At 39.1% G+C, this 15,451-nt stretch overlaps 1 protein-coding gene across 1 annotated transcript; it reads right to left on the bottom strand.

Annotated features, from left to right (window-relative positions):
- Window positions 1–7,166: 7,166 nt before the first annotated feature.
- On the bottom strand, window positions 7,167–7,679 carry LOC118847833 (40S ribosomal protein S20). Its single transcript, XM_036756474.1, has one exon. The coding sequence runs from the start codon at window positions 7,558–7,560 to the stop codon at window positions 7,201–7,203; it is 360 nt and encodes a 119-aa protein (XP_036612369.1). The 5' UTR covers window positions 7,561–7,679; the 3' UTR covers window positions 7,167–7,200.
- Between the last annotated feature and the right edge of the window lie 7,772 nt (window positions 7,680–15,451).

Below are 15,451 nucleotides of genomic sequence, written 5' to 3'. Positions count from 1 at the left end.
CCAGCCATCTGCCAATGTGATATTCCTTTTTTTTTCTTGAGGGGGGAAGGCAGGGCAATTGGAGTTAAGTGACTTGCCCAAGGTCACACAGCTAGTGTGTCAAGCGTCTGAGGTAGGATTTGAACTCAGGTCCTTCTGACTCCAAGGCAGGTGCTCTACTCACTGTACCACCTAGCTGCCCCCAATGTGATATTCCTAAAGCACAAATGTAACCAGGTCACTGTCCTGCACAAGAAATTCCAGTGAATCCTTATTATCTCTAGTAAGAAATTTGATATTTAATTTTGATATTTAAAGCCCTTCCTAAAGTGTCTCTAACCTACCTTTTCAGATTTTCGTATATTACTTTACATACTGAGTCACGAAGACCTGTGTTCGAATGTGGCCTCAGATACTTTCTAGTTATGTGGCCCTTTGCATGTCACTTAACCTCTTTTTGCCTCAGTTCTCCCACCTGTGAAATAATTGCACCTACCTCCCAGGACTGTTGAAAGAATTAAATACGATAATATTTGTAAAGCACTTTATAAACCTTAAAGTACTATATAAATGCTAACTATTAATATCACTCACACCTTGCATTTCTCCTTCAGTCTAAGTTCATTTGTACAATCTGTCCCTGTGAAAAGAATATACTTCCTTCTCATTACCACCTCTTCTAAATTTCAGTTTCCTTTAAACATTTAGGCAGTCAGTGTGCTGTAGTGAATAGAAAGCTGTCCATGAAGCAAGGAAGACCTAGATTCAAGTCCCACCTTGGAGATATACTGGCTGCATGACCCTGGGCAAGTCACTGAACTCTCAGTACTCTAGACAACACTTTAAGACAATAAGCTGCATCAAAGGTGCAAACCTGCATTGGTAGAATTTTTGTATATAGAAGTTACCTATACCAATGAAATCACAAGTACAGACACCATTTCTTAGTATCTTTAGTTTCCTTTAGAGTTCACCTCAACCAATACTCCCTTCAAGTCCTTTCCTTATTCTTCCAGTTGATATTATTCCTCTATTCTTATTGTGTCTGTAACCCTGTCCCAAAGCCTATTGCTATGGGCCTCTCTCCTTATTGGTGGAGATGAATGCCTTAGCTCTGTGTGAGGGGTGGGATAGAGTTGGGGAGAGTAGAAGAGCTCCAGCCTTTACTAGTCCTCTTTGGTACTCTTCAAGCATTGAGTCACTTCAGATGCCTCTGGCTTTTAGCTTCTAGAAGGAAGATGGAAGAAACCAATCCGACTTCAGATTGCTGAAGGAAAAGACTCTGAGAAGACTTGAGAAGAGCTAGCAGTCTCCATCATGTCCCCATCCCAACTAGCTATAGCAAAGACTTTGGGGGAGTTTCATCTTGGGTGGGATTCAAGATATTGTCTCTTGGATGAGCTGAGTTATCTCATTCCCAATGGGAGAATTCCTTCTTCTGCATTGTCTGGCATACATTCTCCTGAATATACCTCCTCTGATTTTTTGTTTTGTCATGATTTGGATAAATAAGTTTCTTTGCTATTTGCTATGTATGTTTTTTGGACCATTTGGTGGGAAAGTAGTTGGGCCTTGTTTAGAAATCTTGGGTCACCTTCCCCCCCCCCCTCCAAGGATGACAAAGCAATAAGAAATTAGAAGGAACCTGATAATATCTCCTAGATCAGGGGTGGGGAACCTACAGCCTCGAGGCTACATGATGTGGCCCTCTAGGTCTTCAAATGCAGCCCTTTGACTTAATCCAAACATCACAGAACAAAGGATTTGGTTTTTCTTCACTGATGCTTATGGAAGGCAAGGGATGTAGGAGAAAAAAAAAACCTGATCTGGGAAGTAAACAGTTAGCTAAGAAGCTGGTATCAAGGTTAACGCCTAGATATCAAGATTTCTGGATCATGGCTTAAAATATCAAAGTTTGGTAAAAATGCTTTTACCTAGTATCTTGCAAATCTGACCAGAAGGCTTTAAAATAAAATATGTAAGGGAGGAGAAATAAGAGAGGGCAAAATGTGATATGAGGATGGTATGGGCTAGTATTATATATTAAGAGAGTGTAGGCATGTGGGAAAATCCAGGAACCAGAATAGGGAAGCATGGGGAATAACATTTGAATGAAGATTAATTGAAAGAGAAACCAAAGCCATCTTATCAGAGTATATAGTATGGAACTTCTAGAAAGAACAAAGAAATAGAGGGAGTTCAAGAACAGATTCCATCCTTGGCACGAAGGCATTGGAGACAGAATTTATGGGCAACTTCAATTATCAAGACATCTGCTGGAACTCTTTCTGCCAAAAAAGCAGGCTAGTCAATCATTTCCTGACTTGCTTTATGAAAATGTCATTCTTTAAAAGGTAGAGGAACCAATGAAAGGGGAAGTTCTATTCCTGATCTGAATTTGTAGAAGAACTTGCAAGGGAAAAAAATGATGGGAAACTTTTGGGGAGAAGTAACCCCTTCCTGCTAGAGTTTGTGATAGAGAAAGAGAGAAAAGCCCAGCATAGTCTGACATTTATCTTAGAATTTGAGAGAGCCAATTTCAAAGTTTTGAGAGGAAGGCTACGTAGGATGCTGTAGAATAAAATTCTACAGGGAAAATGAGCCCTGGAGTTACAGCATTCTGAACCGGGCCTAACTTAGGCTGGTCTGGCAGTTCCATCTCAAGATTAGAACAAAATGAGACTCTGGTAGACCATATAATATTTACCAGAAGGATTTTGCTTAACCATAGCATGGAAAAGATTTTCAGGAAAGAACACTGATTCAGATAAATGCAGCCCCCTTTGTTTCCATACATAGAAAGATAGTTGACTCACAACAACGAAGAGTTTATCAAGATTGAGGGGCACTTGTTACTCCTGATCTGGATTTTTTATACTTTAAGGGACCAGGAGAGTAGGTCAGTATTTTAAGTCTTAATCCTCTGTATTGATTAAGTCTCAAGGATGGTTTCATTTCCTTTTGCGAAAGGAGGGGGAACAGTAACCCAACCTACATGGCGGGGACTTTCCAGTATTAGTAGATATTGCTCCTACAATAGACAGGAAATTCTCAAAAAGGTAATTCCAAATACACAAAGAGAAATAATTCCAAATGAAGAGGGAAAATAGAAGTTGTTGGAAGGGCTAAAGTATGGTATATGAATGTAAGGAAATCTGTTGGACTATAAGAAATGATGAAATGAACAATTTTAGAGAAATCTGGGAAGAATAGAATAAATTGATTCAGAGTAAAGTGAGCAGAACCAAGAGAAAAATGTATACTGCAGTAACAACATTGTAAAAATGAACAATTGGAAGATTTAAGCACTCTGTATGATTCTAGAGGACCAATTATGAAGTTATCTATCTGACTCCTAACAGGGATGGACTAAATCAGGGCCTCAAGGCCACATGTGGCCCTCTAAGTCCTCAAGCATGGTCCTTTGACTGAATCCAAAGTTCACAGAACAAATCCCCTTAATAAAAGGATTTGTTCTGTAAAACTTGGACTCAGTCAAATGACCATGTGTAGGAACTAAATATATAGAATGAGACATACTTTTTTAGACATGGGCAATATGGGAATTTGTTTCATTTGGCTATGCATGTTTGTTATGTATATTTGTTAAGAGGGTTTTCTTTTTCTTTTTCTCTTTCTGTGGGGGTGGAGGTAGAAGAGAGAGAAAATAAATGCTTGTTATTTAAAATAAAATTTAATTTTAAAAATTGAAGAGATGAAGAATTATGGCTGTTGAATGTTAAATATGGTGCCAGAAACAGCTGATATGATGGTTGGTTTTCAATCAAATTTTTTTCTTAAATCTTTGTTGCAGGATAAGGCTCACCAAGTAGGGGAAGGATATATTTAGAAATAAATGTGATATCAAAGCAAAGCACACTAATAAAACTTTTCCAAGTGAAAAAAGAAACAAATGAGTATGTCCAGGATACTCTTTAAATAAAAGAGATTTTTTTTTTTAAAAAAAAGGTATGTACTTAGTTAAACTCAATTGCTTAATTTTGTCCATGATAGTTTTACCAATTTTGTGTCTTACTTTGGTATGTATATTAGCCATTTTCTTGCATCGTTTTTAGTGCTTTTGTTCATATTGTTCAGGTATATTTTCGCCTAACATTTGGGCTTCTATTTTTTGAAACATAATATTTTTTTTTCATTTTGTCAGAGCTCTTCTTTTGTTTGTTCCTTTCTTATATTGATTGCAACTCCATCCTGGAAAAAAAAAAGCAAACCAATTTTCTTTTGGGATTTCCAGCTGTATTCCTTCCCGCACAACATTTCTATTTTTTTTAGGTAAATTCTGAACTCTGCTCTCTTGTGACCTCTCAATCCTCCACTTTCATGTATTGAACCATATCCACATTGACATCCTAAGCTTAAATCAAGCCACGCAGCATAACAAATCTGAAGCCAAATCACAAGGACCAATCACAAGCAACAAGAAATATGGCTGCATGAAACACCTGACCATCTTGCCTTGCACTACTCATAATAAATGAAAGCCACGTCACTGTGAAGATAATTGTAGCTTATGTTCAAGGAAGGGAAGAAGGAAGGTGGCAGAGAGGAAAAAAGAGAGGGAGAAAGGAAGGAAGGAAAGAAAAAAGGAAAAAAGAAGGAAGGGAGGAAAGAAGGAAGGGATATAAATAAAAAATGGAAATAGACACAAAAAAGGCATTGATTTGGAACATAACTATTTTTAGGGAAGTTTAACTGATTCAAAGTAGTACTCACAAGGAGGAATCCTAAAGAGGAAACTACTGCATCTTGCAAATAATTCATCTTGCCAAGTGAAGAAACATTACAGCCAAGGGAAATGCAGTTAAGGATATAACACCATAGGTACAAACTCAGTTGCAAAACATTACTGAGAAAGATGGTGGATGATTAAAATCCAATCACAAAACAATAAAAACAGTTGAGAAAAATAATAAGTGGCTTTAATATTGTCAAAGAACCTTACATACATTATCTCAGTAGAGCCTGCACAAACTTGGTATGAAATCCAACCCAGCCTGATCATCCCAATGATTTTTAAATGTAGGTGAAAGTAGAAAGAGGAAAACATAAATGCAAAATGGAACAGAAATACTGGCTCTTTTTGCATTGGTGACAGTAGTGGAACTGGTCAATGGGTTTATCACTTTCTGACATGCCATCTGGGGAATTGGCAATGATGTGAAGATGAGGCTGGGAAGAAAGCTTGGACTTGACCCAAAAGAAAAGAAAGGCATTTAAGGGCTGCAGTCTGCCTTGGTGGAGATGAAGTCACAGATCTATCAAAGGGCAAAAGTAAATTATTCCCCTCCGGATTCATTAGACCCCAGTGGCTCCTCTGCCCCCCAGGATCTAAATAAATCCTGTTTGGCATTCATTCTTTCATAACCCAGTGCCCTCATACCCTTCTAGTTTTACGTCATCCACCTATCCCCATCCCCACCCCCACCCCCAAGTACTCTGCAATCCGGTGACACCAACCTCTTGGCTATTCCTTGAAGAAGACACTCCATCTCCAGACTGGGCATTTTCATTGACTGTTACCCATGCCTAGAACACTCTCTCTCTTCATCTTTGCATCCTGGCTTCCCTGACTTCCTTCCAGTCCCAGATAAAAGCCTACTTTCTGCAAGAAGTCTTTCCTGATTTCTCCCTTAATGCTAGTCCTTTCTTTTTTTGATTATTTCCAATTGATTCTATATATAACTTGTTTGCACAAAGTTGTTTGAATGTTGTCTCTCTCATTGGACTTTGAGTTCCTTGAGAGCAAGGACTGTCTTCTACCTTTCTTTATAATCCCAGCAATTAGAACAGTGCCTGGTACATAGTGAGCACTTGTTTTAATTTAGTAAACTTTAAATTAAATAACTTTAACTTAATAAATGCTTTGACTGAATGGTTTGGAGATTGTATTATCACAAAATCATACAAATTCAAAGTTGGAAAGAACCCTCAGAGACCGTTCAATCTCCCCCTTCCCCATTTCACAGATGAGAAGACTGGGGTCCAAAGAAGCTAAGTAACTCATCCAAGGTCTCAAAAATGCTAAGTAGCAGAGCCAGGATTAGAATCCACATCTTCTCAACCCAGAGCCTTTTCATGTACCACACTATCTTCTTGGGGCCAAACAATACAAGTCTAATAATCATTCTTCTGCATGACAGTATATATTACTTGAAGGCAACTACCTAGGAAAGGACCTCATTTCTCCACTCCATTTGCCAAGTGAGAATGGCATTAGCAAATGTTTTATTGTATAAAACATTACAGCATTTATGAAAGAAGCTATTCAAAATAGATTTTTATTGAACTTTCATTCAAATTGATCCTACTCATTTGGTTTTCATTTAGTTACTCATCCTCAAGCCTTTGAGCTTGGTGAGAAATAACCCCAAACTATAATTGAAGTTAATCATGGAAACCTCTTCATTACACATACGTTAATCATCTCATGTCTTTTACTAATTAACAAAAAACATTACATGAACATTTATTCCACCTACCAAAAAATGACCTCCTACATTTAATCCTTTCCTGCTTCCTCATACATGGTAGGCATTTAATCAATACTGGTTGGTTGATTATGTGATTGACTTGGAGAGAATTGTGACAGCACCTAGAAAAGCTATCGCCACCATACTTCTGTCCCATATGGCATTTTGTAAAGGGAAGACTAATTTAAGGGAGGAAAACTATATCCTAGACAGGCTCTGGGGTGACTGTTCTAAACCCCACTCACACTGGCAGGCTGGCTCCCCAGAGGGCAGCTGCTGCTACTTGTCTCTTCAGGGTTGCCTAGAGATATATCCTGGGAAAGTTGGGGATTTTGTTTCTAGTGATAGTGCTCATAAGCCCCCATCGGTATGCTTTCCCTTGTGATTATTGATTGATGTAAATTAATCAGACAACCTTTAGAAAGTACTATGGTGTTAAAGCTACTATAAAACAACCCCTCAAAAGTCTGTGACACATTTTCCCATAAGTACATACAGAGTCCTCAAGCTTAAAGATTCCACGTGGCAAAAGGATAACCCAGTTTCGAGAAGTCTTTTTGTTGCAATCTTCCAGATGTTCCCTTTAAGTATGGTGTGGCTTTTGTGCTCACTCATTATAGAACTTTTCCCCTTCTTGTCCAGACTCTCCTTAGCTCCCAATGAAGACAGTGCTATTCACTATTCTTTTTTTTTTTTTAGTTGCAATCAATTTATTAAAAGAAATGATTGGTTAGGCATCTGCAATGGTGACTTCAACTTCTACACCTGGTTCAATGCTGATAGATGTGATCTGTTTAACAATTTCAGAAGGACTGTGCAAATCAATAAGGCGTTTGTGGATTCTCATCTGGAACCGATCCCAAGTCTTTGAACCTTCACCGCAAGGAGTTTTTCTAGTTGTGATCCGAAGTGTCTTGGTGGGCATTCGAACAGGTCCCTTCACTTTCAAGTTCTTTTCTTTGGCTCCTCTGATTAGGTCAGCACACACTTTCTCGAGTGATTTCACATTGCGGCTGGTGAGGGTGATACGGATCCGGTGAATGGCCACTTCGGGCTCCACAAGGGTCTTGCCGGTGTCTTTGAATGCCATGACAATGGAGCGGCTTCCTGACCGACTTATTCCTCGGTGAGAGCGAACAGCGGTGAGTCAGGAGGAGGAGAGGCAGGGACTGCCGACTCCACGCGGCTGCAGCCTGCGATACCTTCACCAAAGAGCGCTATTCACTATTCTAAGGACTCCTCTACAATGGCAATGGGAAGTCCAAAATCCTTTGAACCCTTCAAAGATCAAAAAGTCCTCTTCCAGCAAAAGGGGGAGGGTTAGAATACTGAGACCAAGAGAGAGGCCAAGGCTGGAACACAGGCTTGTCTCCTCCCCAACAAGTGATTGTTTCTCAGGGTTTGACTGAAAGGCTTCCATCATTAAGCTGATACGAAACTCTTGATTCCAAACTAGGTAGATAGTTTTATATAAATCCCATAGGAAATGACCAAGTACCTCAACCAGTCTAAAGAGATTTCCTCTCAGCTTAGTCGCATAGTGGATAGAATGGTAGAGCGCTGAACTCAAGAAGACCTGAATTCCAACTTACCCTGAAACACTATCTAGCTGTGTGACCCCGGGCAAGTCACCTAAAACTTCTGTTTGCCTCAGTTTCCTCATCTGTAAAATGGGGAAAAGAATAGCACCCACCCCCCAGGGCTATTGTGAGGATCCAATGAAATAATATTTGTAAAATTCTATAAAACTGCTAGCTGTCATTATTATTATTAATTCATTCAATGGGAATTGTCCAAGCTTTGTTTATACCTAGATCATGCCTTCAGTTGGTTCAGTTGAGATTGTGTTCTCAACTGATAAGTATATCAAAGCTAAGTGTAGTGGGGTGACAGATTGATTTACTCAGCTGACTTACTCAACGATAAAAGCATTATTTAAAAAATCATTTAAGCTTTATTTTGGTTATAATCTGTTTTCATTTCTTATCTTATAAATTAGTATCTATTATTATTTCTAGGACTGACCACTGTAATTTCAGTTTTGAAAGATGGCTAGTGTTTATCAATACACTTAGAGGTAATAGGCTGAGTCTCCACATTGTACATCGTCATCTCTTCTCTACACATGACTGGTCCACCTTCTCTTCTTATCACACATGTTATCAATTATGTGTTTTACAGGGATTCTCAAATACAAGTAATTGTTGGTTATGTCCTACAGCTTGCTTATACCCACCATGACTTTTTCCACTGTTGGTTAGGTTGCCTACAATTTTGACTGTAAGGCCTGAGTTCAAATCCTATTTGATATCCTTTCTAGGTATGTGACTCTGGGCACAAAAACCTTTTTCAGCCTCATCATCTTCATTTGTAAAATGGGAATTATTACATATACCTCACAGGATTGTTGAAAGGATCAAATTAAATAAAATACAGGGTATCCCAAAAGTCCTAGTGTAGTTTAAATTTATAATGCACTAAGACTTTGGGGACACTATATAAAATGCTTTGGAAAACATAAACTGCCATATAAATGGTAGCTGTTATCATGGAAGAGCACACCTAAATTAGCAAGTATCTCCTCCCAATTTTTCCCTTCACTTGCATGCTATTTTATGTTTTCATTTTATCTTTAGTTACTTGCATCTACCCCTAACTTATTTCCTCCTCCCACCCCCAGGTCCTTTAATACCAACTCTTCCCACAAGACTGAGTCAAAGCAGTTTCGTTATCCACAAAATGAGGGGGTTGAATAGATGGATGTCTTATAATCCTTTTTAGCTCAAAAAGTCTATGATTCTAGATGCCTAACTTACCAGAAATGGGGGTGCATAGGGAAACTTAAAACTATCAAGATCAAAGGGCCCCACTTATGTTTTTACTAACTTCCATTAATGCCCTTGCCATACAGCCTCTGATTAATCCATAATCCATTTTATGGTTTCCCATTATACAGTTTGGAAAAGTGAAATACCATGTATGTATCATCATAGAGGCCAGTGATTGTTTCTGATGTTGCCTTTGTATTCACAGATCTTAGCACACGTTAGGTGCTTAATAAATGGTTGGATTGCATTGCAGTTACTTTTCCAACAAAACTATAAATGCTGTTAAGGGAAAGAAAACTTTTGTATGTCCTTTGCCTCCCACCCAGACTTAAATACAAACATAAACATGTAGCAAGCACTTAATAAACACTTGTCAAATTACGTAAAGTGATTTGTCTTAGGGCAGATGAGTCAGACTTCGTCTCCTAGGTGTGCTCTCTTCAGAATATTTCACAGCCTCCATTATTCATGGCCTTCCTGCTTTGTAAAGCAATCATCACCATGCTTGTTACATCACTTGATTTAATGATTTCTTTATCTAACCTCTTCCCTAGGAATTCTATAGATTTTATTTTATCTTTATTTTCCACACAGCAACTTTACATTTCTATGATTAAGTAAAACTTGGAGTTTACTATACCATGGACTACCAGTCAGTAGGTAGCTCTGTGCCCACACAGGTACAGAACACTAATAAATATAATTGGCTTCCCTAGCCTATAAAGTGAGAGTCATTACTAGGATAAAGCTGAGGGCTTTGTTACCCTTTGAGAAGCAACTTGGAATCTTTGGCTTTATAGGGCAAAGGGACCTTTCCCTGCTACTTGAAATAGGGACTGGATTAGAAAGACTTTGACTCATCAGTTTTCCCAGTGGAGGCTAGTTAAAGTAGATTTAATTGTAGGAGAAAGAGTAAAAATGAGAATTATATCAAAGAGACCCAGAGGCAAGAGGACACACTGGCTACCTATTAATTAAATAAATAATCTTTCACATGGATAAACCAGCTTTAGCCACTCACTTCTTTGGGGAAAGGAAAAGGATGGTCCAATCCTGCTGTATTAAACTATGAAATAAGAGACGAATAGAGAGAGAGGATGCTGGTAGCTTGTTTGCATGATGGCAGATGGATAGACTGTGCAACTCAAAACCCAATTGTTTTTTCATCCATGTATTCAGCCACCTAGAATGTCTTTTTCCCTCTCTCTGACTATACAGATTCTCCTCATCAGTCAAGGCCCAGCTCAAGTGCTATCTTTTCCATAAAAATTGTCCTTAACCGTCTAATTCAAAGTGATCTCTCTCATTTCTGCACTGAAATCAGGCCTTATTATCTCTACAACTCATTTGGCATTTAGTCATATTTTGCCTTGAGATAAGGACCATGATATCAGGGAAGTGATGCCATGACATGCAAATGAATTGCATTTAAGTGATGTAGGGCTGTGCAAAGTCACCAGCCTCACTGTCTCCTCCGGAGTCATCTGGTTCCAATGGCAAGATATGGTCCTAGACGCAGTGGGAGACCTTGGCCTCAGTTTGACTGAGGCAGCACCCATTCAGTGATTAAGGTTAGGTAAGAAATGAGGCAGAGGATGACCAACAACAACCTCTCAATAACCTTGGTGAATAGTAGTGGGAGCAGTGCCACTGGGGACCCAACTGGAACTGGTCAGTTGGTTAACACAGCTCCTTCCTTCCTTCCTTCCTTCCTTCCTTCCTTCCTTCCTTCCTTCCTTCCTTCCTTCCTTCCTTTCTTCCTTCCTGCCTCCCTCCCTCCCTTCCTTCCTTCCTTCCTTTTTTCCTACTTTCCTTCTCTCTCTCTCTCTCTCTCTCTCTCTCTCTCTCTCTCTCTCTCTCTCTTCCCCTTTCCCTCCATCCACATAGGACATAGGGTATCATACCCTTACCTCTCCAGGTGCTCTGCCCAAAGGAATGTATTTTTTTTTGACTTGGTAAAAAGACCATTCTCTGCCTCATTTCTTCCTTAGCCTTAATTACTGAATGGGCACTACCTTAGTCAATCTGAGACCTGTTGAAGACCTTAGCTTAAAAAAGGCCAAGGTTTAATACTGTATCCAGGGCCATCTCCAGTTATCCTGATCTATATCTCACCACTAGACCCAGATGGTTCCAGAGGAGAAAGTGAGGCTGGTGACTTTGCACAGTCCATCATTACTTAAATCCAATTCATATGCATGTCATGGCATCACCTCCCAGATGTCATGATCCTTTTCAAGAACAAAGGACAAGCTACAGCAGCCTTGAGGTGGTTCTTTTATTGTTACTTAATACTTAACTCTTACATTTTTATCTAGTTTGCCTGAAGGACTCTCAAATGATGCTGGATCCTACTGTACACAGAAGAGATTTCTGTGGGAAGGGAGAGGAAGGGGCAGCAAAAGAGAGGGAAAGGGAGAGAGAGAGAGAAGGAGAAGGAGGAGGAAGGGAGGGAGGGAAAGGGAGAAGAAAAGAAGCAAGGTATAGCCTTGATTAATGGAAACCCACATGTTTCTTTATTCCTAACACTTGACATATTGCTCAGAGTGAATCCCTTTTAGGGGTACATTTTGTAAATTAGGCTCCCTTGATCTTTGGGATGGTGGGATGTCTGAAACTACATGTACTATATGTGACTTCCAGGTTTCCCTTTGTAATTTTATTTCCTCCTATTTACTTTGAGGGTATTTGCTGCTAAATGATCGGAAATGAGTAGAAGAACCTGATCACGTCTCCAGCTCTTAAAATTAGCCCCACTAACCTACATCACCCACACTGGAATAAAGGGAAGGAGGTGGATGCATTTTCTCAAATTTTCTCTGAGGCCCAGCTTGGTCAATCTCACTGCAGTGGTCAGTGGTTTATTGTTATTGTTGTTTAGAACACATAGAAAAAGAAAATATATGAAAATATATGGCTCGGAGGCATAAGATAGCAGAGATGAGAGACCTTGATTATCCATACATCTACTGGAATTCACTAAAAAAAAAACAGAATAGAGCATTTCTTCAGTTACTTTAACGATAATTTTAACCTTCAAAGGGTAGAGAACCCAACAAAAGGAAATCTTTTACTAGATCTGCTTCTTATTAATGGTGGGAAATAGGTCACGTAGGAAGAAATAATGGGAATATTTGGGGGAAGTGATCACTTCTTAATAGAGTTTTTTTAATAGAAAGGGAGAGAAAAGCTCAGTATAGTTTGACATGCACCTTAGATTTTGGGAAAACAGATTTCAAAGGATTTAGAGTAAGACTAGGTAGGATCCGAAGTATTAAAATTCTATGAAAAAAGTTATCTTAAGAAGGATGGGGAGCTCCCAAGATGAAAATTCAATCAATCAACTTTAAGCTCCTACTCTACTAAAGACTAGAGAGATAACAAGCTGATGAATACATACAAACAAAGGATATACAAGATATATAGAGGAAAAAATTAACAGAAGGAGGGCACTAAAGTTAAGAGGGATAGGAAAAGGCTTCCTGTGAAATATCGGCTTTTAATTGGGACTTAAAGGAAGCCAAGGCAGTCAATGGTCTGAATTAAGGGGAGAGAACATTCTAGGCATGGTTGGCAGACAGAGAAAATTTCCTGAACCCAGAGATGGAGTATTTTGTTCATGGAACAGCGAGGAGGCCAGTGTCATTGAACTGAAGAGAACATGGCAGGGAATAAAGATGTAAGAAGACTGGAAAGGTAGGAGGGTACCAATGCCAAACAAAGTGAGCATTTTGTTTTTTATCCTGGAGGCAATAGGAAGCACTAGAGTTTGTTGAATTGGGGAGAAAAGTGTATATGACATGATAAGACCTATTACTTTTTTGGCTGAATGGAGGATGAACTGGAGTGGGGAGAGACTTGAGGAAGGTAGACCCACCAGCAAGCTATTACAGTCATCGAGACATGAGGTGATGAGAGCTTACACCAGAGTATTAATTATCTCAGGAGGGAGAAGGGAGCGTATTCAAGAGATGTCTCAAAGGTGGATTGACGGACCTTGGCAAAAAATTGGATGGGGGTGGGGTGCAGTAAGAGATAGTGAGGAATAGAGGATGACATCTAGATTTCAAGCCTGAGGGACTGAGAAGATGGCATTGCCCTGTACAGTAATAGGGAAGGAGGACGGTGGTTTGAGGTAAAGAAAATGAGTTCAGTTTTGGACATGTTTAGTTTAAGATATCTAGTGGATGTCTAGCCTAGGATGTCTAAAAGGCAGCTGGAGATGTGAGATTGGATGTCAGCAGAGAGATTGAAATAATAGTTGACTTGAGAATCACCAGTATAGAGATGCTAATTAAATCCATGGAAGCTGTTGTGATCACCAAGTAAAGTAGTAGAGAGTGAGAAGAGAAGAGGACTTAGGACAGAATCCTGGGGGATGCTTAGAATCAGAAGATGTGATCTGGATAAGGAGATAGAAAAGGAGTTGTCAGGTAGGAGGATAGGTACCAGGAGAAAGTGGTGTCCTGAAAACCTAGAGAGAAAAGAGTATCAGGGAAGACAGGGTGATCAACAGTGTCAAAGGCTGCAAAGAGGTCAAGGAAAATGCGGACTGAGAAAAGGCCATTGGATCCGGCAATAAGAGATTACTGGTAACTTTGAACAGAGCAGTTTTGGTAGAATGATAAAGTCCAGAGCCAGATTGTAAAGATTTAAGAAGAGCGGGAGGTAACAAAGTGGAGACACCTATTGTAGATGAGCCTTTCCAAGTTTAGCTACAAAGGACAAAAAAGATAATGGAATGATAGTTAGTGGGGATGGAAGGATTAAGTAAAGGTTTTTTTTTTTATCAGAATGGAGGAGACATCGGAATGTTTGTAGGTAGTAGGGAATGAGCCAGTAGACAAAGAGAGATTAAAAATAAGTGATAGACTGGGGATGGCAGAATGGGGCAATCTACTGGAGGAGACAGCATGGAATCATGTTAGAATTGTATCTTGGTCTGGTCCCCCTGAACACTTTCTCCCCTTCTAGTCAGCACAGTAAGTTTAAAAGTAGCCAACATAAAGGGGCAATGGCAAGAAATAAGATTACTAAGGGAAACCTGGAAGTCACATATATTACAAACCATCCGAAAGATCAAAGGAGCCTAATTTGCAAAATGTACCACTGAGTACCTCAGTGATCTCTGCAAGTTCCTATGCTATTTAACAATTTTTATCAATGACTTAGATAAAGGCATTGATGGCAAGTGCATCAAATTTACATAAGACAAAGGTATAAAAAAATAACTACATTATAATCTGACTTCCTGGAGAGAAAGGATTGTTTTTGCCTTTCTTTGTAACCCGGAGATGATCACAGTTACTGGTACTTGATAAACAATTAATGTATCTTTGTGAATTGATAGCTATCACACTGGATAACAAACTTCAGGGTTCAAAAAGATCTTGACAGACTAGAACATTGGGCCAAATCTAATAAAATTCACTAGGGATTAAATGTAAAGTCATGCTTGGGTTCAAAAAATCAACTTCACAAGTACATGAAGCAAAAATAGCACTTTGATTGGAAAAGACCTGGGAGTCAGTGAACTGAAAACTAAACATGAGTCAGCAGTGTGATGTGGCAGTGATAAAAGCAAATACAATCTTGAGTTACATTGAGAGACATAGATTCTAGTTATAAAGAGGAATTAGCTCCTCTCTCTTTTGCCATATATGTTATATGGAATGGATAAGGGAATAAGGGATTTTTAGCTTGGGCAAGAGAAGATTCAGAGGAAACATGACAATGACGTTTAACATATCTGAAGGGATGTCCTGTGGAAAAAGGGATTTGATTTATACTGGTTGGTCCCAGAGGGCGTACCCAAGAGCAATAGGTAGTAGTTGCAAAGAGGAAAATTTTGACTTGATGTAGTGCAAAACTTCCTTATAATTACAGCTGTCTCAAGTTGGAATGGACTGCCTCAAAAAGTAGTTGGTTGGTGGCAAGGTAGGTATTACAATGGATAGAGTGGAGTCAGAAAGACCTGACTTCAAATCCAGCCTTGAACATTTACTGTGTGACTCTGGGTGAGTCACTTAAACTCTGTGTACCTTAGTCTTGTCATCTATAAAATGGTGATAATAATAATACCTACCAACTAGGGTTGTTGTGAGTATAAAATCAGATAGTATTTTTTAAACATTTTGCAAACCTTAAAGCACT

Source organism: Trichosurus vulpecula, chromosome 4 (assembly GCF_011100635.1).
Source record: "Trichosurus vulpecula isolate mTriVul1 chromosome 4, mTriVul1.pri, whole genome shotgun sequence".
Classification (NCBI taxonomy): domain Eukaryota; kingdom Metazoa; phylum Chordata; class Mammalia; order Diprotodontia; family Phalangeridae; genus Trichosurus; species Trichosurus vulpecula.
The sequence above is the reverse complement of the archived record's forward strand: the minus strand, read 5'-3'. Positions and strand labels throughout refer to the sequence as shown.